This window comes from Diadema antillarum, unplaced genomic scaffold (genome assembly GCF_040938485.1).
Source record: "Diadema antillarum isolate AM-2024a unplaced genomic scaffold, OU_Dant_1.0 seq00000822_RagTag, whole genome shotgun sequence".
In the NCBI taxonomy this organism is placed as follows: domain Eukaryota; kingdom Metazoa; phylum Echinodermata; class Echinoidea; order Diadematoida; family Diadematidae; genus Diadema; species Diadema antillarum.
In genome coordinates this window covers 1,205,752-1,229,371 of record NW_027271699.1, presented here as the reverse complement: position 1 = coordinate 1,229,371, position 23,620 = coordinate 1,205,752, and the positions used below count along the sequence as shown (strand labels likewise).

Here is a 23,620-nt window from a genome sequence, read left to right as displayed (position 1 = left end):
AGATATTTGCCAGATGGTTATGGGTTGCCATTATGAAATACATGATAATTATAAATAATATTGTATTTTTCGTTTTCTAGGGTTTTATACGACTTATGACCATTTATAATTTTATAACGAAAATTATTTTGTGTGTGTGTGTGTGTGTGCGTTTTTGTAATATTTTCACCTGCCTCATATTTTCATCGTTAAGCAATAATGTTTCCTCTTATTCTTTCTGTTGAGAACCACCCTGACAAGACCCTGGTCTTTTATAGTTTCCATGTTTCATTTATAGTTATCATATGTTATGTATTACATGTTCATGTACTCTTTCCCTGTCCTCAGTTTGTTATTGTACAATTATGTGTGTGTGTGTTTTTTTAATGGAAGAGAATAAAGTTCACATTCAAGTTCAATTTCAATCTAATTTTTATATTGTTTACTCAGCAAAGCATTGATTCTTTTGTTTTCTTGGAGACTGCTACTTGTGATACTAAAATTCCCCGAGTGCCTTTTTTCCCCAAGGCCGGATGCGAATCATGCAAGGAACCGAGTAAACACATTAAAAATTACTGCGAGTTGGTATCTGTTTGTTACCACAAACTGCTTTTGTAATTCAGTGGCACGTACTTTGCATAACAGTGTATACATGTTAATACGCTTAGAACTTTGGTGTCCCGAAATGACGCAGAACTGAAGAGGTGTTGTTCTCTCAACCGTGACGCTTATTCCCTTGGTTCATTAAAGCGTATAAAGTATAGGGCACAAATGTGCCTGGTTAATATAACGTTTGCTGGCTATTGCTAGTCATCTGGGATGAACCGCGAGGGTTTGACACCATTTCGCCCATTTACTTGTGTGGATAGGTAGGGGGACCACTATATTTACCAGGTTAGCACCTAGACAGAAAAATCCGTCTGTCCGGATGAGTTTTTTACATATATATATATATATATATATATATATATTTTTTTTTTTTTTTGACATTTACGGCTCTGCTCCGAGGAGGGGATTCCGTGAAGCCAGATGTAGCCTTCGCGGAACATATCCCCGACGACAAGATACAGACCGATCTTTCAGTCAAGTATACGTACCCTGCTCTGAATGAATGAGTGAAGTGGGATCTTTTACTTGAGCGAGTTGTGTCTATTAAACTCACACACCTCCCTGGTTTGATCGTGCTTATGTGTATCGGGATAACTGTTTCGTACTGTAACACCACTGCGTAAAAAAGGGTAAAACGTAATACCTTCGTGTTCATTGTGCACTGATAGTGCTTTATTTGTATCTTTTCAGATGATGGAAGGAAACAGCGATAGGATGTCACGGGGGGAGAGATTGTTTATCTTGGCGGGTGCTGCTGTAGTTGTCTACCTGGAGGTGGGAACCTTAAAGTCCTATGGCGTCTTCCTTAATGATATCAGCGGTGATATTAACATTTCTACGGCAGTAGCTGGGCTCGCTGTTGGGTTGTCTCATGGATTAGCCCAAGGTCTTGGTAAGTATTCTTCACAAATTCTTCACATATTCATTCACCTGTTCTTCACTGGTTTATTGAATACGAAAAGGTATACAGAGGAACATATTCCTGGGCAAATTGGTGGTGCTAACAACGCACGCTTTTGTTCTGACTTTGCATGAGTTAACTATAAATGCGAAAACAAACAAACAAACACCCAAAGCACTACTGCGGACTTTCACTTTCCATGAATGCAAATCAAAAATAGATGTCAATTATGAAAGCAGCTGCATGAAACAAGCGTAAAAGTGTCCTTCACAGTGCGTTTTAAAGACGGACTATCATGTCTTCTTTTTCATCTTCTTCTCTTATGGTGTATGTATTTTCAATCTTCTTACTTTGGTGTAAAGCGATTTGAGCATTTCTTCAGAGTGGAAAATGGCGCTATAGAAATTGTATCTATTATTATTATTATTATCATTATTATTATCATTATTGTTATTCACAATTATGATTAGAAAAACAGTAACAAATATGCAACAGAAGTCTGTAACTTTGTGGTTCTGGATGGCTAATTTGATATTACGCCTGCTGTTCCCCGAAGAAGAGGACCTAGCTTGCTGCGAAGTGTTGTGTGTAACCTGCCACAATCTTAATGTACATTTCTTTGACTATGCATTTTCTTTTATCGGGGAAAGAATACTATTTAAAATAGTTATTGATTCAGTCTTGATAATCATAAGGGGAGTTCGTCTAAGGGGATTTAGCCGTCTAATTCGGGGAGATTGAGACATCTCTGGAGGTAGATCTTGGTGTGTGTAATACCAACCAACACATCAAACTGGAGTGACAGAGTTGATGTTACGCCTTCCGTCCTGTTGGATGACGTGTGCTCGCCATCTTTCATGGTAGTGGATTGTTCTTCTACAGCTGCATTTCGTTTCATATCTAATCGAATTTAGAACTACATTAGTTCATTAATTGCTTTCCTTCTTTCATTTCATACTTTCATTTAATTACTTACTGCACCTGACCGGTCGCCAACGCTTTGTTGTATAACCAGGGAAGTGGGAAGAGGGTTGTTCCAGGGAGGTGGGTTCCCACCACCCTGGTTGTTCCCACCTCTCTGGTACCAGCTCAAGCGAGGTCCCGTTGAATTGAATTTGAATGCTCTATAAGACGCTTCCTCGCATTGCGGATTATTTGAATGCTTTAAGGCCGTGTCACACCTATCCGTGCAAGCCTTACGTGCGACTTGCAAAGAACAATTTTTTACTACCCGGAGGTCCCGCAGATGACCGCACATGACAGTACCTAGCACGTATCTCAACCGTAGTCGCCTGGAGGTGTGCACGCAAATCTTTTTACCCGCAACCATGTTTAGGCCCTGTCACACTCTTCCGGGCAAGCTACGCGGGCTTGTTGTGTGTGGGGATTTTCCAATATACCGGACAATTTCTGAGGGCGGACAAGGATTTAGGCGAGTCAGTGCATGTGTCTTAATTGCTGGACGCGTTGTACATGTACTTCACTTCTACTTGCGGGTATACTGTGTGACCTGTATACCAGTCGCGTGGGGGCTGACAACTCAGTGAAGGAATTCCTCTGAAGAAATGGCAGAAATCCCACAGAATGTCATTATCTTGGCTGCATACGGGGACTGCGAAGTACCTGGGTGGAAGTTGCTTGAGAGGTGCTGCCGCTAGGGGCCTCCTACTGGCGTTCTGCGTGGACCAAAGTTTTGGTCATGCTCAAAGCTTGGCTGCGATTAAATCGGACTTGTGTGCGTACCTCCGGGAAACTACAAGCGAGATACGCACTAGGTACTGTCAGGTGCGGACCAACTGCAGAGAGCTCCGGGTAGCAAATTTGTTTCCCCGCAAGTGAAGCCGCAAAACTTCCCCAGATACGGTATGACAATGCCCAAAACTTGTTCCGAGTGAGTCGTGGGGATTCGCTCGTAGAGGTAAACTCAGAACATCAGTAGGAGACCTTTAACGGCAGCACCTCGAAGGCAACTCCAACGCAGGTACTGCTCAATACCCGTAAGTCTCTCGTAACAGAACACGGATCGGTTTCAAAGCTCTCACGCAGGTCACACGGAATACACGCAAATGGAAGGTATGTAGCACGCGTCTAGCAGGTAAGAAACGAGTGCGAAACTCGCAAACATTCTTGTCCGCCCGCGGAAAATTCTCCTGCGTGCTGGAAAATCCCTCCTCGCCACAAGCCCGCGTAGCTTGTCCGGAAATGTGTGACACGGCCTTTAGACCCCGTTTACAGTGAGCGAAAGGTTCCTGCTCGGCCGCGGCCCAGCCCGGACTTCATTTCACTGTAAACGCGCGAAAGGCCAAATGCGGTACCAAAATCGGCTGCGCATTTGGTCAAGCTCTAGAGGTAGTCTCCACCGCGGCCGAGCCCGACCTTTTCTAACTATGAACGCAAACTGGGTCAAATGCGGTACCAAATTGCGACCGGCGCGCTCCAGATAATAGTCGTTTGTTTACAAGCAGAGCGCCACTACGACAAAATATTGAAAGGTTTAAATTAAAAGCCCGGGCCGAGCCCGGCACTGTAAACGGACAAAATTGCGGGGCCGAGTACCGCGATTGAGGCCGGGCTGCACTGTAAACGGGGCCTTAATCGGAAATTTAAATGCTGAACGATCAAAAAACCAAATTGAGTGACTAACTTTATGGCGCTATTTTTTCTTATTCGATTTGATTTGATTTGATTTATTCACAAAATGCATATAGGCCTACATAATTGCATACACGACAATGCACATAGTTTGTACTGGGTGTTACAAAGGAAAATTCCCACTTTTGATCCTTAATAGTTCAAAAACTATATATCAGATAACACTAACATTGATATGAGCAATAGCTGAATAGTGTACAATTTTGTTAGGCGTCTCGATTATCAACAAAGTGACTTTTGGCGCACTTTGGTATCTCTCTGGCCCACTGTGCGTCTGTCCGTCCGTCGTCCGTCCGTCCGTCGTCTGCCCGCAACGCTATAAAAACTTGAATAACTCTGTACTCTAGGCTTCAATTTGAATCAAACTTGGAGGGAAGAGTGGTCATACAAAGTTTTACTTTTTAGGAAGTATGAAGGTCACCTCGAGGTTAAAGGTCACAGGCAGGGGTCAATGACCTTTTACGGCCCAATGCTAAGTTTTTAGGGCGCGTTTCGATTATGGGCCATAACTTTTGATCCGTAAGTCCGTTTGTGACCAAATTTGGATGGTAGATGTACCTTGGGGAGTTGATAGTCACCACAAGGTCAAAGGTCACAGGCAGGGGTCAATGAACTTTTAGGGTTGTTGTTTTAAAGAACGAAAGAAGAGAAAAAAGATAGCAATGTCTTTATCAAAGACCTGCAGCTGTAAACTTGAAACCGTTTATTGTTTTCTTGTCTTTCTTTCGGGGGGGGGGGGGAGGGGGAGGCGTAGAAGGGTGCCCATGAGAAAGACAATGTTCTAAATTTCGCTCCTGTCATTTTCTCCCTTTTGTTATTAATGCAGCACCCTGTACAAATACATACTTGTAGTTGACATATAGATGACGTTGTTCATCCATGGCCGTCGAACTCGTGGATTTTTTTCTTCTTTTTTTTTTTGTCTAGTGTCGGACTCGTGGGTCTTATTTGCCTGGTGTCGGTCTCGTGGGCTCTTTTCCAAGTTGTGTCGGACTCGTGAACCTTTTTGCGTAGTGTCGAACTCGTGAACATTATTTCCGTATAGTGTCAAACTATACTTGGTCTTGTTTGTCTAGTATCGAACATGGGGTCCTCATTTGCCTAGTGTGGAGCTCATGGGCTGTATGACTCGTGGGTGTCGGTCTCGTGGGATGACCCCCTCTGTCACATGGGTCGGCCTCTCGTTGCCTTGTTGTATTAGCTTTGCCCTCTTTAATGTTTTGTTTTGTTTGTTTCATTTTGTATCGTTTGTTTGTTTTTTTTCTATTGGTTTTTGTTTGCATGTGTATAATCTGTTAGTGAGTGTGTGTGTGTGTGTGTGTGTGTGTGTGTTTGTGTGTTAAGCTCACCTAAGGCAAATGGCTCATTGAGAATGTTGCCATTATGCACAGTTCGGCGTCAGTGGGTCGTGCGACGTCCGACGTCTTTCTTGTAAAATGGAGGCCGGAATTTGACCAAACTTGCCAGGGGACCCCTCGGGGTATAATTACTTAAAGAAGGGCTCGACACTAACGGTGGCCCGGTGGCCCGGGGCCGCCAAAAATGAAATTCGGGCCACCAAATTTTTTTGAAAAGTGTCATTTATTTATGTTAAGATGTTGCAACCCATGTGCCTGTCAATGAATATTTATACTTAGTCTTACCATTCAGCAGTTAAATTTGTTTAAAGGATGGATGAAAAGGACTGAATGAGTGCCTGAGAGTGAGTGTTGCGAGTTTGTTGAGGTTTATTTATGAGTAGAAGTTTTGTCCAGCTTCCAATATCTTACAGTAACAAAACTTAAATATGTGACTCATAAAAACAGCATGAATCTTAATGTTTTCATTGTTTTTTGGGGGCCACCAAATTTTTCTCTCGGGCCACCCAAAATTTGAAATTGATGATTTTGGTGGCCCCATCGGGACACCAAATAAAAAAGTTAGTGTGGAGCCCTGCCTAAAGTTAGGAAAAGAGTGGGAAGAAACCTTCACTCCCGTCTAATCTATATTCAATTTCAGCCGTCGTCTGTCCTGCGTTGGTGCGCTTAACTTCACTGAGACAGCTGACCATGACTGGTTGTCTTATCGGGACTTCAGGGTACCTTGCATCCTCGTTTGCGACGAAGGGTTACCACTTCCTCCTAGCTCTCGTAATATCAGGTAAAACTTGTGGCCATTCGATGTCAGTGATACAATACGAGAGCGCCACTAATGCCCCAAGCAAAGCTTAGACAACTAACCTATCTCTGGTAAATCAAGAAAAAAACAGCAACTCAAATTTGCACTATATTTCTTCTTCCTCAATAAAAGCCCCCCCCCCCCCCAAAAAAAAAACCCAATAAAAGCAACATGTTCTGTAGAACTCATAGCATTATTCGCTTGCAGTAACCTCATATTTAGTGAATCATTACACAATGTCAAACTGTTACTTTCTCCATTGTATTTAATTTTTAAAAAACCTCTATAAATGTAGGTGTTGACGTCATCACCGTAAACATTTGATTTTCACGTGTTGCTATTAGAATCATTGTCCTTGTTTCATGACAACGCATGATATGTTTGATTTTCTGATTTTCTGCCCTCGTTTTAGTTTGATTTTAACCATGCTGTATGTTTTTTTTTCATAATTTTTTATTAACCATAGTCAACTTCAACGGGGAAATAAAGTTGACTTCCCCTACAACGCTCGATGCAACATTGATTTTAAAAGCGAAATTATGACAATGGTTTTTCTTTGATAATGAAATATGATTTATTGTCATCTTAGTAGTCTTTTTTTCTCATACAAATAAAGACGGCTCGAAGTCGATAGTATTTTTTTAAGGCCCTGATGTTTCCTGTTATTCCCTACCCCCACCCCGGTCCTGATGCATTAACGCAGGGATGGGATACGGTCTTGTCTCATTCCCGTCGCATATGAGCTTGTTGGAGTACTTCCCCGACATGTTCGATATCACTACGAGTGTGATATTTACTGCTGGAGGGCTAGGAATGATGACACTTCCGGTTGCAGCCGAAGAGCTCCGGCTGATCTACGGCTGGAGAGGCGCTATGCTCGTCATGGGTGGATTCAGTCTTCACTCACTCGTCGCTTGCGCCCTCTTTCGACCACCTGGTCAACAGACTGCAGCTGAGAGTGATCCTGGGGTATCTATCTAATCACAATAATTCAATGCAATTCAATTCAGTAATCATTTCTTTACATCCAACAAGAGTGAAACAAATACAAAACAAACATTACACAGATCATGTTTTATGATTATTTGTATCTGCAAGAACAGCAATGCATACTGTGTGTGTATGCGTGTGTGTGTGTGTGTGTGTGCGCGCGCGCGCGTTTGCGGGAGGGACTGCAGTCCTATCCGGATACGCCAAAAATGAGCAAAATTTGCAAAAAGCCTTTGTACAAAAATTCATTACTGTACTGTAGAGCAAAGTAAAACTAAAATCACGTAACAATCAGTCATTGGGACTGTTCTATGACATGAATTGCTCCCAGCGACAATTGCCCGATGAAATATCTGCACGCTAAGCCAAACATAAATTCTATTACAAACATGTTTCCAAACCCCAACCCTAATTCTTATCCTTGCATCAAACTTTAAATAACCTAAAACCCTTTTACAACCCTAACCCCAAGTATCTGAGAAAACAACACCGGAGAAATTGCCGCAGGAGTAAAATGTCGTGTCTCCAATTTGGACACCACACACTTTCCCACCCGTGGTGAGCTGTCATGATGAAATGGGTTAAAGTAATCCATACAATCAGGTAGGGACGCGATGGTTGATCCTCCAGTATTTGATTTAGCAACCTTTTTTTTTTGTCATTTTTGCTCAGGAGAAATGTTTTAATCTCTGTGTTCCTACAACAACATTGGAGTAATCTGTATCAGAAGATTTATTGATAGCTTGTTTGGTAACGTCAAATAAGAATGTCATGTTCAGAATGCCATGGTTTGCCTTTTTTTTTTCTCAGCATTCAGGTACATCTTATCGAAGATTAGCCGAGGAGGGATCTAGCCATTCGCAACAGAACGTTAGTGCCATGTGTGGCGGATTTTCATGTTTGGATGCTGCGAGGGCGCTAATGAATATTGAGCTATTCCAGCGACATCCTGCTAGCGTCATTATCGTCTTTGCGTCTTTTTTCACGGGAGTGACGTACAGCTCCTGGATTATCTTCGTCATTCCGAATGCACTGTCCAAGGGGATTCCCGCCGGAGAGGCTGTAACGCTTGCAACGATAGGTGGCGCCTCAAATATTCTTGGTCGTTTCCTCGTCGGATTCTTCAGCCAGGCCAAAGTGGTGCCCGACCACTTCACGTATGCATTCATACACGTCTGCGCAACTGTCGCGTTTTTCTTGAACATCGCCGTTGACTCGTTTTCGTTGCTTGCCATTATGTCTGTCGTAAATGGCTTCACCTGTGGGGCTGGTATCGTCTTGAACTCTCTTTTGCCCAAAGTTATCGTGCAAGACTCTTTCCTCGTTGCAGCCATATCACTCGCATACCTAGGCTTAGGAATTGGAGAAGGAATTGGAGGGTTTCTTATGGGTAAGTGCGAGGTGTATAATCCAGAAAGGTGTGCTGCAATGGGGGTAGCCTTCTTTTTATCATGTCTGTTCAATTCAATTTATATTATTTTCCCTTTTTTCCACTGAACAAAAGAATAAAAATTGATTTTAAATGCACAATAATTGGCTGTATGATGAAAATTAGAGGTATTGAAAACATGATACAGTAAGTATTATAGTTTCCAATCATTCTGGTATTAATCTATTTTACATTATTCATGCCCTGAGGAATAATGAAAAAAATGAGGAATCCACTAACAGCAAAGCATGTATACTGTGGACAGCTCATACAATCGACTCATGGACTTGCAAAAAAAAAGAATATATATATATATATATATATATATATATATATATATATAATTATACAAAGTCATTCTGAACATGACAGACATTACAGAACAGATTTTAGGACAAAAAGAAATAAACACGAAAACAAAGCACAAATACATAGAAAATTATAGCAACATAGTATGACCGTATGAGGCCTGCAAGCTGCTATTGAGGAATGGTAAACAGAGAAACAAACACACAAAGATACGACAAGAACAGATCAACATCTGGTATATAGAACACAGAACTGACAAATGCTAGATAATACGACATTCACATTCGAATGATTTGAGCAGTTTTCGGCTGTTCAACCTGTTAAAGGGTAATTCCGGTTTAAAGTTAATCTGAAAAGAAAGAATAATTAAATATCACAAGCACAATAGCCAAAATTTAATCAAATCGGATTAGAAGGAATAAAAAAAGATATAAATCCTACAGATTTACCAATTTTTGCAAAAAAACAAACAAGTTATTGAACAGTTGATGTGGACATTTCACATGAGTGGTTTTGTGATGTCATCAATGATGTCACAATTCAATTGACCTTGCAAGAGAGAGAGAGAGAGAGAGAGGGAAGAGAGAGAAATGAAGAAAATGCAATTCTTCGGCGATAATAGTAAATGATATCATGATATCATGTTATTCCCAGCTGAATAACTTAGGAATAATCATGAGTCAGATATTCTAGATTTTAAGGCCGGGCCATGATAATTGCGTTATGGAAAGCTGTGAGTGATGACATCATCAATTTACCACATATTCATATTGATTGTTCAAGAAATATTCAGTGACAATTAACGAAATCCACAACGTCAAAACCTCCCTAATTCCTATCCAATTTTGATCAAATTTCATATTATGGTTGTCCTTATCTCCTTTCAGACTAACATTTGTTTGGTCTGGAATTCCCCTTTATTGACACCTAAACACTGATCTATGTTCCATTTCTTCATGTTCACAGTCAAGACTTTGAACTCTTATCGATGAACTCCTGTGTACACAGTAATTGATGAGATATTGTTTTGATTATATGTGTAGCCTACATGCTTACATCATCAAACCTTGATATCACCACTATTGTACAGCCGGCATAACAATATTGTTACACCATTACTGTGAATAATATAATTATTACGACGTGGCATCATCAGCTTAAGCTTCTCATTCTCCGAAGGGAAACTTATTGGAATGAGGGGAAAATGGTTTCATATCAATTTTAGCCATGGTTATAACAGAAGCTGTCATACCCATGCCGATTGGACATGTTGGACGTCATGCAATAGTCCTTCCATCCAACGCCATTCGACTTCTACCTTAGACCATGAATCCAACTTTGCTTGTATGATACATGTTTCTTTCTTCCATTGAATCTTTCCGTTTCCCACAGGGGCTGTCTTTGACTCTACTGGCTCGTACAACCTGGCCTTCGCCGTCGCTGGGTTGGTCGATCTCTCCTGTGGCCTTCTAGTTCTCATATCTGTAAGCGTCTTTCGCTGTTTCAACGAAGAACGGACGACCAAGGATCACTGACACCAAGCCTGAAAAGCGTCGCAAAGAGGAAAGTCACAGCAGTTTCGGAATAGACTCTGCAAGCCGTGTTGAATGACCACCTTACTAGCAAAACTTTGCACAGATTGTATTTCTATAATTCCTTGTACGAGTCACATAATATCTGGAAGAGAAGACAGCAGAATTAGGAGGAAATGATTAGCCTCCAACTGAATTCTTTGTTCTGCAATTGAGAAGCAGCGTTCCTTTAACCCCTTAGTCGCTCGTATATTGTCGTTTTGTTAAATCGTTAAACGTCGATTTGTTACTACATGCTTTTACTGACACTCAAGAGCGACACTCTGTGGATAGTAACGAAACATTATTACATTCTCGTTGCTACTCTGACCTGTAGTCAATAAACAGCCACGGGAAAGATAACTTTGAACAATAAGTAATAAGATAGATTTCTTTTTACGGAGAATAGCTCGGCGCTGTTTGCAACCCATACGACAAGTCGTGCTACCGTGTCATAGTCTGTCTATTAAATACATACCGGTACGTAGGTACGGTGACTGTGAGTGTGCGGCATCTGTTGACGTTCAAGGTATTGTAAAAACAAATAGGGTATGGTGTTTACTAAAGAACAATATTTCGTACTCGGTGACAGATGAGACGCACTGTCGATTTTTTCCCCGACTATACGCGTTAAGCCAAGTAATGGCGCGATCCCGAGAGCTTTAACACGTATGGTCGGCGAATCCCCCCCCCCCCCCCCCCAACGAATCGATAAAAAGGGTCCAGTGCTGGACTACTAGTCACGTTGCAATAACTTTACGTTATGTTATGTCGTATGTGCCTGTTGGAATTACATTTTCCCAACGTAAACGTTTAAGTAATTTCCCACTTTCGATGGATTTCACTTCAAGCCATCCGATTTCCATAGGGTGGTGTCACAAAGTCCCGAAACTGACACAAGATGGCAGTTCGAATACGGAAGTTTTCAATTTCATGTGAATCTGGTCGGGCCTCGAACTAGGTCAAAGTCGATCACAAGCCGAAGCAAGTACGATATGCCTACAATAGGTCACACGAATGCACTCAAACTATCCACGAAGGCTATAAGGCTGCGTTCACATAGAAGTATACTATTCGGGTATTCGGGGCTCGTTTTCGAGGGCACGCGAATAGCTTGAATCGAACGATAGGATTTCCTCACACCGGTTCACATAAGAGGGCACTATTCGAAAGTATCGAATAGCTGCGAATAGTATAGCAAAGTGGGAATCGAGCTTGTTCGATTTTCTTGCAGCGTATACCGTCTCTCGTTTATGAAATAATGACAATTTTGGTCTGGATTTGCCCTTTACCAAAAATAAGCATGTAGACTGACATTCTGATGCAGTTTAGAAATTGTTGATAAGATTTGCTGGGATGTAGGAGGAAGAAATCCTCACTGCATGGGATGGTGAGTTGACGGTGCGGGTGATGGTGTACTCGGTGCCCGAATAGCGAATAGCGAATACCTAATACCGAATACCGAATACTTCTATGTGAACGCAGCCTAAAGAAGATGCGACACGAACGTGACGAAGGAAATACGATGGCTATACACGAAGATTTTGCCACCGCTCAGGCTGCGTTCACATAGAAGTATACTATTCGGGTATTCGGGCTCGTTTTTCGAGGGCACGCGAATAGCTTGAATCGAACGATAGGATTTTCTCACACCGGTTCACATCAGAGGGCACTATTCGAAAATACCGAATAGCTGCGAATAGCTGCGAATAGTACAGCATAGTGGGAATAGAGCTTGTTCGATTTTCGAGCCGCGTATACCAACCTGTTCGGGTGTGGCCGCTGGTGTCGTATGCTGAATGTGTGCTCTGGAGCCTGGAGGTAAGTTTCAAATTAATAGGATTTATTGTTACTCATTAAATATTGGGATTTCATAGCACATGCCATTATATCTAAGTTATCCAACACTTCAGGGTTGCTATGTAAAATGCCCCACTCACCCCCTTTTTCTGAAAGAACAACATTACATTCTACTAGGTGTTTCAAAAAACATTTCCCAGTTTTGATTCTTAATAATTCAAAAATAATATTATATATCAGATAACACTGTCATTGATATGAATGATAGCTGAATAGTGTACAATTTGGTTGAAGGTGGTTTAGATATGAAAGCATGAATCAATTTCATGAAATCCATGATTAATTTCACAATTAGGTTCAGGACTTTGCTCTATTTTCAACCCTCTGTACAAAATTTTACTTTGCACAGGGGTCAATGGGTGTGTATGGGAGTGTGTGGTTAACACCCTGACAATGGTCCTGAACAATGGCCAGGGTTTGAATGCTTCATTATTTATTCATGAGAAATTCCACTATCATAGTGATCTTTTTTAACCGAAAAAGCGAAAAATTTGTCAGATTATAGACAATTGTATTAAAATGAGGAACTGAAGATCATTTATTCTTATTTATATCCCAAATTTAGTGATATGTGAAACAAAATTTGAAAATAAGTGCCAGCTGGAATGAAGTGTGGTGTTTGCAAGCACTTTACCGTGCATGAATTCAGACTAGCAGTGCCCAGGGCAATCCACATGAATTATTGATTAAGCATTCATGTGCCAGGGAGCTCGAGACTGACGCCTAGTCAACAGGTGGTTCAGGCATGTCCATTGTTCAGGGCCATTGTCAGCACACACTGACATACACATCATTGGTTCCAGTGTGAAGTTCCATTTTTGTACAGAGGGTTAAAATTTGACCAAAATCTGAAACCTTATTTCAAAATCAATCTTAGATTTAATGAAACTGATTTATGTTTTCACGTCCAAATCACCTTCAACCAAATTGTACACTATCCAGCTATTACTCATATCAATGACAGTTTTATTGGATGAATAGTTTTTGAACTATTAATGATCAAAAGTGGGAAATGTTTTTTTTGAAACACCTAGTATGTATGTGATTTATGTGGGTTCTGCATTTTTTTTTTACCTCGAAATGATTGAAGAAGGTCAGAAGGGCAGGGTATTTTAAAAAAATGTGTAGTTCTGTGGAAAAAGTTTTTTTTTTCTAACACAAAATCTTAATCAACTTCAAGTACGAAAAAAATATTGTTATACATGTCAGTCCAAATGAGTGAATAAAAAAAACAACAACAAATAATTTCACAAGTATAATCAATGATGGCATTTACATTTCTTGGTTTAAAATTTCCCTATTTTAAATGAGTGGGGGTAGCTCAACTAACCTGAGTCTCCCCTACATCTTTATACTCTATCATAAACCAAGTGACTTAAATTTCTTCAACAGGTAATTGTCATGGATGACTACAGGTACACGGTAATAGAAAAGGTTAGAGAGATGCCTCTACTGTGGGATCCACAACATGTCGACTACAAAAGCAAGGACCAACGACAGCAGGCATGGGACAAGCTCGAAAGTGATATACAGCCACCCAATGAAGGTATGTGATACTTTAGTACAGTTGGTGTACCTACTTGTGTTTAATCAATTTGTTGGCGTAGTTGTACATTTCTGAACACATGTTGATGTTGCCATTCCACACTCCCCTCCGGATCGCAGAAACATTTTGTGATTGCGTCTCTCAGGCCAACTGCGTCGTCAGCAAACCTTGTGCCATGAAGCGGTTGGAGATTGATGAAACCATCTCCTGGATTCTGGAATGTTTCATACTTCACAGATGATGTGCGATCTTTCATGTGGCCATCCCGTCTCCTGACAAAGTTGTGGAGAACCGTGCCTGCATTCGTAACTACAACTGCTTTGTCTGGCTGAAGGCGCATAGGGCGTTGGAAAGCTTCAATTTTTTTTTTTTTTTTTTGCCAAAATGCCGAAAGCCCATTCGACACAACGTCGGGCTCTGGAATGTCTGTAGTTGTAGATACGTCCCTCATCATTCAGGGTACGAGCTGCAAAAGGGCGCATCAAATACGTCCTCAAGGGGAATGCTTCATCCCCGACAATCATGAACGGAATCTGTTCATCTGACTTGCTAATTTTGAAATATGCCTTCGGAATGTTAAGCTTATTCCTTTCCAAAAGATCAGATATCACTGAATTCTGGAAGACGCCGGCATCACAAACTCTTCCATATTGACCACAGTCAACCAAGGTGAAACAAGAATCTGCATCACTTACTGCCATGAGCACAATACTGGGGAAACCTTTATAATTGTAGTACATTGACCCAGTGTTTGCTGGGTTCACAAGTGCAACGTGTTTCCCATCAAGAGCACCAACTGCGAAAGGAAAATCCCACAAGTCTCCGAAACGTTTGGCCTTTTTTTTCCAATCATCCTCCGATTGTTTTGGCATTTCGAGAGGCTGAAGTACTTCCTATAGTTTCTCACAAGTTTCATGCACATGTTGAGATATCGTACTTGTGGACATATGAAATGGTGCTGACATCGAAGCAAACGACGATATAATAATATTTGCATTGCGTATATGTATACATCCGCGTATATGTATACATACACACACACATTGTGTGTGTGTGCGTATGCGGATGTATACATATACGCAATGCAAATAGACATATGAATATGATATATATGTATAATGATTCTGTTTGTGATCATCATGCTAAGAATTATAAGACAATATGATTATTATATGGCAGCATTATGCTAAGAATTTATTTATGTGTGCGTATGCGGATGTATACATATACACAATGCAAATAGACATATGAATATGATATATATGTATAATGACTCTGTTTGTGATCATCATGCTAAGACAATATGATTATTATATGGCAGCATTATGATATAAGAATTTATTTATATATATTTTTGGACATATGATGTTATTCTGAATTTCTGATGATGATTTGAGGTTAGATTGGATATTTGTATTGAATTGAATGACTGATTTGTGTATATAAAGGAAATGATTTAAAAGATTGGTAATATGTGAAATTGCATTATATATTATATGACACATCAGGTTATTCATATAATAATCGTTCTGTTGGTAGGTCCTGACGAAGGCCCAATGACGGGCCGAAAGCTTGACAAATAAAAGGGAGACTAAGATCGAGAGCAACGTCCCGCCTCAGTCCAATTTCTTTCAACTATATATATATATATATATATATATATAATAAAATATAATATATATATACACAAATACATATATTGTTAAAGTATACATGTATATCCCTGTATTGAAAAATGTCTGAACGTAGATCGTCTGTAAAAAATAAAAACAAAAATAAAGCATTAGTTATGCTATGTAGCATCACAACTTATCGAGCATATGTCACGTGTACAAGTGTATATATTTTGTGTGTACGTATGGTGATTCGACTGTGTTAGTGTTAGTGTTTGTGTGTGTGTGTGTGTGTGTGTGTGTGTGATGTGGATAGTGATGATTTATGCATAAGTGAAGAGCCCATGAGCAACAATTTCCCATAATATTAAAGGGATGATACAGTATTGGTGGAGATGAGAATTGGGCTTTTAACTTTTTGTGAGATACCAAGAAAACACTAATGAAATAGTAAGCAAATAATCAACGTTGGTGAAGGTGATGGGACAAACCTCCGAGGCGATCTGGATGTAGCTATCTTTCCGAAGCGCAGCTGAGGAAAGATAGCGTACACATTCAGATCGCCGAGGAAGTGATAGTTTGTCTCATTACCTGAAACTAAAAGTTGATTATTTGCTTTATATTCCACATCTAGGGTCCTAGAAATTCCCATTTTATTCAACATCTGAAGCCGTTTTAGCTGTCTTTAGGTATCCTTAGGACTTAGGCTACGTTTGCGCGTAGATGACAAAACAATGAATTTGCTGCGCGCACCGCGCGGCACTGAAGTGAAAATGCGTTGCACTGTGTATTATAAAATGGGTTCAAGAATGTAGCCAATTGGAAGCGCTGAAATGAGTCACGTGTGCGTGCATTATTTTCTTCAGGTAAGCACTAAGAAGAGTCTCTCTTCCACCTCCCTGGCCTGACGTACGTCACAATGTTTTACACTAGCAGTGCGCACTCAATCAGTTGTTACAAGTGCGTCACGCGCTATATACGCGCTGTCAATCCTGTAAACAACTTCTAGTTAGGGCCGCGGGCTGCCACAACAGCCGGCGGCCTTTCTTGTGCATAACAGTACGTGGCCGTACGTATACTCTTATACGTACGTACAGTACTTATAGTGTGCGGGATTTCCGAGTGCGACGTGCGTAAATGTTTGGGACGAACATCTTCGGACATCTTGACTTTTGAGCGAGTGCTACATGTAGCTGACTGGTATTGACCCACAAAAGTACGTGAATAATGCTGTTAGTTTTCGACCCATTTTATAAAAATAATGATGCACAGGATTATTTCGTGGCGTTAGTGAAGGTGCGGCTTACTCTCGAGTATTGACAACGGTTGCAAACATGCACTCGGCTGCGCCTCGTGCATGTCGCACCATTGTCAATACTCTCGAGCGCGCCGCACCTTCACTAACACACTCTATCCTGTGCATCATTAGTATACTATCAAGTGACCTAGGGTGCGTTTATAAGATTTTGCGGGCCTAGAATCACTGTTTTGAAACACTGTTTTGAAACACTGATTCAAATCACACTTTCGTCAGGAGAGCGTTTATAAGATTTTTTCTCCGAGCGTGTTGGGGCTCTCGCTCAGACTGTGCCATTGCGCAATTCACTCTGCGCAGTTTTTTCCTCGGCAAAAGGTCAAACAGGGTGCGCGCAAGGCATTGTGACGTCACATAAACAGTGTTTGCGATCGCGGTTGCGTTTATAAGATTTTTGAAACACTGATTCTACAGAAACACTGTTTGTAAACGCACTATTTTGTGCGTTTACAAACAGTGTTTCAAAACACTGTTTGTAATCACGGCGAGCGTTTATAAGATTTTTTTTTTCGAGCTAGAATCACTGTTTGGCCATAAACAGTATTTCAAAACACTGTTTCTGGCCAGCAGAAAAATCTTATAAACGCACCCCTAGTTAACTGATAGTCCACAGTGCAACGCCCTTTTATTTCGCGCGTACTCATCACGCGTTTAGACTGTATGGACTGCCAGGCCCGTATTCTACTGTAGACCAAGGTTTAAACCCATTTTAGACTCACCTATGGTTTAGCTAGACCCGAGGTTTAATTTTGTATTCTGCTAGCGAGGTTTAGTTAAACCCAAGTCTATTTCGGGTTTAAATTAAACCCGAAATAGTCTTGGGTCAAGCCACCATGGTGCCCTCTATGGAAGAAGAAATTCTCCCTCTCTGAGTACTTTTCTCTCCACAAATCCACTTCAATTTATTATTGGCAGTGTATCAGCCACATGAGCGTGACTTTCTTGGATTTTGAATAGTTTTTACGGGTATTTATGTCGAATAAGGGCATGCTGTATTTTTGCTTGCGACGACTCGTGAAGCACTGTGCATATACTGTACAGTTTGTGTACGTGTGCGACGCACATCACAGGATACATGGTAAGCGTATATAGCGTAGCGCTATTATATTCTTGGCTAGCTAGCTTTGAATGCTCAGTACCAGCAGATCCATCGCGCCGCGCCGGCCGGCGGCACGGTTGCTGTGTGTGCGCTGGATGGGACATGGGTTTTTATGTCGATTGAATCGTGAATTCGGAATGGACTGGCAATTGATCAAACCAGGACTTTGAGGTAGGAAATTGAATAAAAGCTTTTCTCTTAAGATTGTCAGTTAATAAAAATGGAAACCATTCTAAAATTTAGAAATAGATCTAGATCTACTATCAACCCTGTCTCGATATTAGAAGTAAATTTAACGTTAGATTTTACCTACCGACTGTACCGTACCACACTAACCTAACTTTTAATAGATCTAACGTTAGTCCTAACGTTACAATAATGTACTCTAGCTATTCGAATAGGTTCTACTAACGTTAGTACGACCCTACTCCTACTAACTAACAAGGTTAGTCCTAACGTTAGTCCTACGATCGATCTAGGTTCTCGATCTAACAACATTACAGTTAGTCTATCTATGCCAAATCGACCTCAGGCTCTACCCTCTAGTCCCACATTGAGTTCTTGGTCTAGTCTTCAGGTTATTTTCATCGTAAAGCTTATCTAGACTAACGTATTAACTGTAGTACAGGTAGTAGACGTAGTAGTAGGCGTATCTCGTGTGTACTCGCGTGTGGCCGGCAAGCTAGCTGCTGTATCCAGCCAGCCACTCGTTTTGTGCCATTGGCATTGATCTGTGTGCTGGTACCCTTACCAGTCATCGTTAGACTCGATTTAAACTCGAAATAAACCTCCTCCAGGGTAGGTTTAATTTAAACCCAATTTAGACCACAGCTGGACTTAGTAGAATACAAATTAAACCTGGGTTTAAACCTGGGTCTAAACTGGTGGTTTAAACTCAGGTTTAAACCCAAAAAACCCACTTTAGACCCAGGCGTGGGTTTAAACTCGGGTCTAAGTTTTTAGCAGAATACGGGCCCCAGAGATCAGCAAAACAAACAGCTGTCTTTATAGATGACAAAACAATGAATTTGCTGCGCGCACCGCGCGACACTGAAGGGAAAGTGCATTGCACTGTGTACTATCAAGTGACCTAGTTCTTCTCAGGTGATGTGATGGGCAAAACTACGCTTTATCACGTGATCAGCTCTTGGCCAATCCTATAGCAAGATTCTTAGTATGTGGAATATAATATACAAATATCGACTGCTGCAGAGGGAGATGGTAAAACTATTTGCACCGAGGTGATGTCTCAAGTTCAGTGCTATGTCCCGAGACGAAGTCGAGGGACATGGCACTGTTGAGACATCACCGAGGTCAAATAGTTTTACCATGGCCCGAAAGAAAGCAGTCGATATTTGTTTTATATCCCTCTCGAGCATTTTACTAGAGTAATGACGGTTCCCTTTTGGAAAAGTGTGCAGGTTTCGTGAACGATAAATCTAACGTTAGGCCGTAGCAGTGCAGCAGCAGTGCGTGCAGCGCGTATGAGTACCGAACGACACCGCTGCGCTGATTGTTGATTCCTACACGTCGCCGAGCTACACTACAGCGTGCATAACTGATAAACTCCGAAAGATCGAGGAGGTCCAGGGCCCCGTTTCATAAAAGATGTTAGGATGTCAACTCTTGCTGGAATGACAACTTCCTATAGCAACAGCCAATCAGGAAGCTGCATTCATGTCGTTACCATGACAATTGACATTCCAGCAAGAGTTGTTATCATATCAACTTTTTATGAAACGGGGCCCAGGACTACGTTAGATTTCAGAAGTAGGCCTAAAGCGGCTTCGTTACCCAGATCATCTTCAAAATCGGTATAATTCGTACCTGATATGGTGTCCTCCTGCCATCATTCTTTCGTTACTTGAAGCAGTCACTTTGTCAATTGGGCTGAATGCATTGATCACACGTCCACTAACGTTACACACACCCACGCCTGCCATCGCACCACAGAAGATTTCTGTAATGCTGTCGCACACCGCGCGCTCCGCGCTCTCTAGCTAGCTCTTAGCGCTAGCTAGCTAGCTACAGGACTGTCGCTCAAAAGTATCGTTACTACGCGCACTGCGTACATTCTTAAGTGAGAAATGTAGATATCGATCACACGATCACGATTGGGTGCAAATCGTGGATTCCCAAAAGTACTATATCACGCTGGCTAGTAACCAATTGCACCGCATCCAGCTGCTCGTAGCTAGCTAGTAAAACTACACCATGTTCGTGCTCTCTACAATCCTATGGCAAGAAGCTTTACATGAGGGATATAAACTGTATTATATCCCTCATGTAAAGCTTCTTGCCATAGGATTGTACAGAGCACGAACATTGTGTAGTTTTACTAGCTAGCTACGAGCAGCTGGATGCGGTGCAATTGGTTACTAGCCAGCGGGATATAGTACTTTTGGGAATCCACGATTTGCACCCAATCGTGATCGTGTGATCGATATCTACATTTCTCACTTTTAAAAGAATGTACGCAGTGCGCGTAGTAGCGATACTTTTGAGCGACAGTCTAGTCCTGTGGCTTGTAGCTAGCTAGCTAGCGCTAAGAGAGCTAGAGCGCGGAGCGCGCGGTGTGCGACAGCATTCAGAAATCTGTGGTGCGTGCGATGCACACTGCGATGGTGTGGCCTAGCCTTGGGTGTGTAACGTTAGTGGACGTGTGATCAATGCATTCAGCTCAATTGACAAAGTGACTGCTTCAAGTAACGGAAGAATGATCGCAGGAGGACACCATATCAGGTACGAATTAGGAATAAACTAAAACCGATTTTGAAGATGATCTGGGTAACGAAGCCGCTTTAGGCCTACTTCTAACGTAGTCCTGGACCTCCTCGATCTTTCGGAGTTTTGCACGCTGTAGTGTAGCTCTGTGTAGGAATCAACAACAGCGCAGCGGTGTCGTTCGCTACGCGCTGCACGCACTGCTGCTTCACTGCTACGGCCTAACGTTAGATTTATCGTTCACAAAACCTGCACACTTTTCCAAAAGGGAACCGTCATTACTCTAGTAAAATGCTCGAGAGGGATATAAAACAATTACCGACTGCTTTCTTTCGGGCCATGGTAAAACTATTTGACCTCGGTGATGTCTCAACAGTGCCATGTCCCTCGACTTCGTCTCGGGACATAACACTGTTGAGACATCACCTCGGTGCAAATAGTTTTACCATCTCCCTCTGCAGCAGTCGATATTTGTATATTATATCCCTGTATATAGCCATAGGATTGTACAGAGCACGAACATGGTGTAGTTTTACTAGCTAGCTACGAGCAGCTGGATGCGGTGCAATTGGTTACTAGCCAGCGTGATATAGTACTTTTGGGAATCCATGATTTGCACCCAATCGTGATCGTGTGATCGATATCTACATTTCTCACTTAAGAATGTACGCAGTGCGCGTAGTAACGATACTTTTGAGCGACAGTCCTGTAGCTAGCTAGCTAGCGCTAAGAGCTAGCTAGAGAGCGCGGAGCGCGCGGTGTGCGACAGCATTACAGAAATCTTCTGTGGTGCGATGGCAGGCGTGGGTGTGTGTAACGTTAGTGGACGTGTGATCAATGCATTCAGCCCAATTGACAAAGTGACTGCTTCAAGTAACGAAAGAATAATGGCAGGAGGACACCATATCAGGTACGAATTATACCGATTTTGAAGATGATCTGGGTAACGAAGCCGCTTTAGGCCTACTTCTGAAATCTAACGTAGTCCTGGACCTCCTCGATCTTTCGGAGTTTATCAGTTATGCACGCTGTAGTGTAGCTCGTGTGTAGGAATCAACAATCAGCGCAGCGGTGTCGTTCGGTACTCATACGCGCTGCACGCACTGCTGCTGCACTGCTACGGCCTAACGTTAGATTTATCGTTCACGAAACCTGCACACTTTTCCAAAAGGGAACCGTCATTACTCTAGTAAAATGCTCGAGAGGGATATAAAACAAATATCGACTGCTTTCTTTCGGGCCATGGTAAAACTACAAGTTTAACCATGGTAAAAACTACAAGTTTAACCGTTCTATTCAACTCCGCTTCGCGTCGTTGAATAGAACGGTTAAACTTGCACGCTCATGTAATATTCGGAACCGTCGCACTCATAAACATTGAATATTTGTATATTATTTGATGAAAATCGGGTTTGAAATGACTGAAACATCCAAAAACACAGTAAAACAAAGCGATCGTATAGCGATCGTAAAAAAGTGCGTTCCACACCACACTTTATTAGAATCGCTTTGTTTTGGATAGCTCAGCCATTTCAAAACAAATTTTCATCAAATAAACGTTAAATTCCTCATGAAATTACATGCTCTTTCATATATTTTTAGAAGAGGTTTCTCTTTATCTCACAAAAAAAAAAATGTTAGAAACCTGAAATTAGGTCTCGACCAAAACTAAACAATCCCTTTAAGTTAACTCAATTGGCTATAAATTGGATTTTGGTCGACTTTGTATATATTCACGTACTCAATTGAAATTAATTTTGTTTTGCTGACCTGATTGTCAAAACAAGCTTCTCTTCTCCTGATATCGGCTTCCTCCAATTTGATCCAATGGGACGGATGTGGGGCAAAATTAGGCCTTTTAAACTTTTGTAGCTGTCGTATGACATCCGCATGTAGTTAAAAAACACTTTCTCATCAGGATGATCTAGCAAGTTCAGAAATGTTGTGTTGTACTCCCCCAACATGGGTCGCATTTGGAAATGCTGCCGAACCCATACAGGTTTTTTTTTTCTTCGCGTGTGTCTCCTCGGCCTCGGCCAGCAGGAGGAGAGCCAGATCTTCTCCGTCCGAGCTATCCATTTTTAACGATGCCAAAAGAAAGTACATGTATAGGGCACGCGTGCCGTCTTATATGAACCGCCGTGCCCGAATACCGAATACCGAATACCGATTACTTCTATGTGAACGCAGCCTCACGAAAATGCTACTGCAATGATCGAGCCTGCGATAGCGTATGCCCTTACAAATGACACGATGTTTGACACAATCAGAGCGGAATTTCAACATTTCCGTATTCGTGTATGTGTCTTCGCTAACTTTCGGAATGGCGTGGCGCCTGCATTCTAGTAATCCAGTCTGGCCCTTTGTGTAGGCAAGGAGGTTCTAGAGAATGGAGTCACAACCGTCTTATTTCCCTTTGCTAGATGTTCGAAGCCGCCGCTCAAAAATATTTGAAGCATGTGCCAAACAGGGTCTGCCGCGCAGATACGAAGACAATTGACTCGTGTCTCATTGCATAATCACCAGCCACTTTCAAAGGAAGATAATATTTTATGTCTTTGTGATGGTAATTACTAGTACTTTTCGCTGTCCCTTCTCATAAAATGTAGGTGGTACAGACACGAGGATGCGCGAATAGAAATCGAGCAAAAAATGCTGAAATCAAGATGAAAATTACTCGACTGGGCATACCCGGGCACTAATCTGATATATCTATCAATAAAGAATTATACTTGAAAATTATTCCATATTATTTTTGTTACAAGTCATTTCTCCCCTGATTTTCCTATTGCTATTGTTACGCCCTACTCAAGAATCTGGGCTACTACCAACAGACAAAAGGGAGTTATGAACACCTGGACAGAAC

At 41.6% G+C, this 23,620-nt stretch overlaps 1 protein-coding gene across 1 annotated transcript; it reads left to right on the top strand.

The window, feature by feature from the left end:
* The first annotated feature begins 1,302 nt into the window (after positions 1-1,302).
* On the top strand, positions 1,303-14,244 carry LOC139739952 (monocarboxylate transporter 12-like). The gene is made up of 6 exons (XM_071650550.1): positions 1,303-1,480; positions 7,002-7,267; positions 8,099-8,678; positions 10,419-10,510; positions 13,850-14,003; positions 14,123-14,244. Exons 1-6 carry the CDS (start codon positions 1,303-1,305, stop codon positions 14,242-14,244), a joined length of 1,392 nt encoding a protein of 463 aa, XP_071506651.1.
* Positions 14,245-23,620: the final 9,376 nt, after the last annotated feature.

What these genes read in the sequence shown, in the direction of transcription:
- LOC139739952 (XM_071650550.1), top strand. Translation starts at nt 1,303, where the DNA reads ATGTCACGGGGGGAGAGATTGTTTATCTTGGCGGGTGCTGCTGTAGTT. An exon ending in TGGATTAGCCCAAGGTCTTG is followed by an intron (nt 1,481 to 7,001) that starts GTAAGTATTCTT and finishes GCATTAACGCAG; the next exon opens with GGATGGGATACGGTCTTGTC. An exon ending in CAGCTGAGAGTGATCCTGGG is followed by an intron (nt 7,268 to 8,098) that starts GTATCTATCTAA and finishes TTTTTTTCTCAG; the next exon opens with CATTCAGGTACATCTTATCG.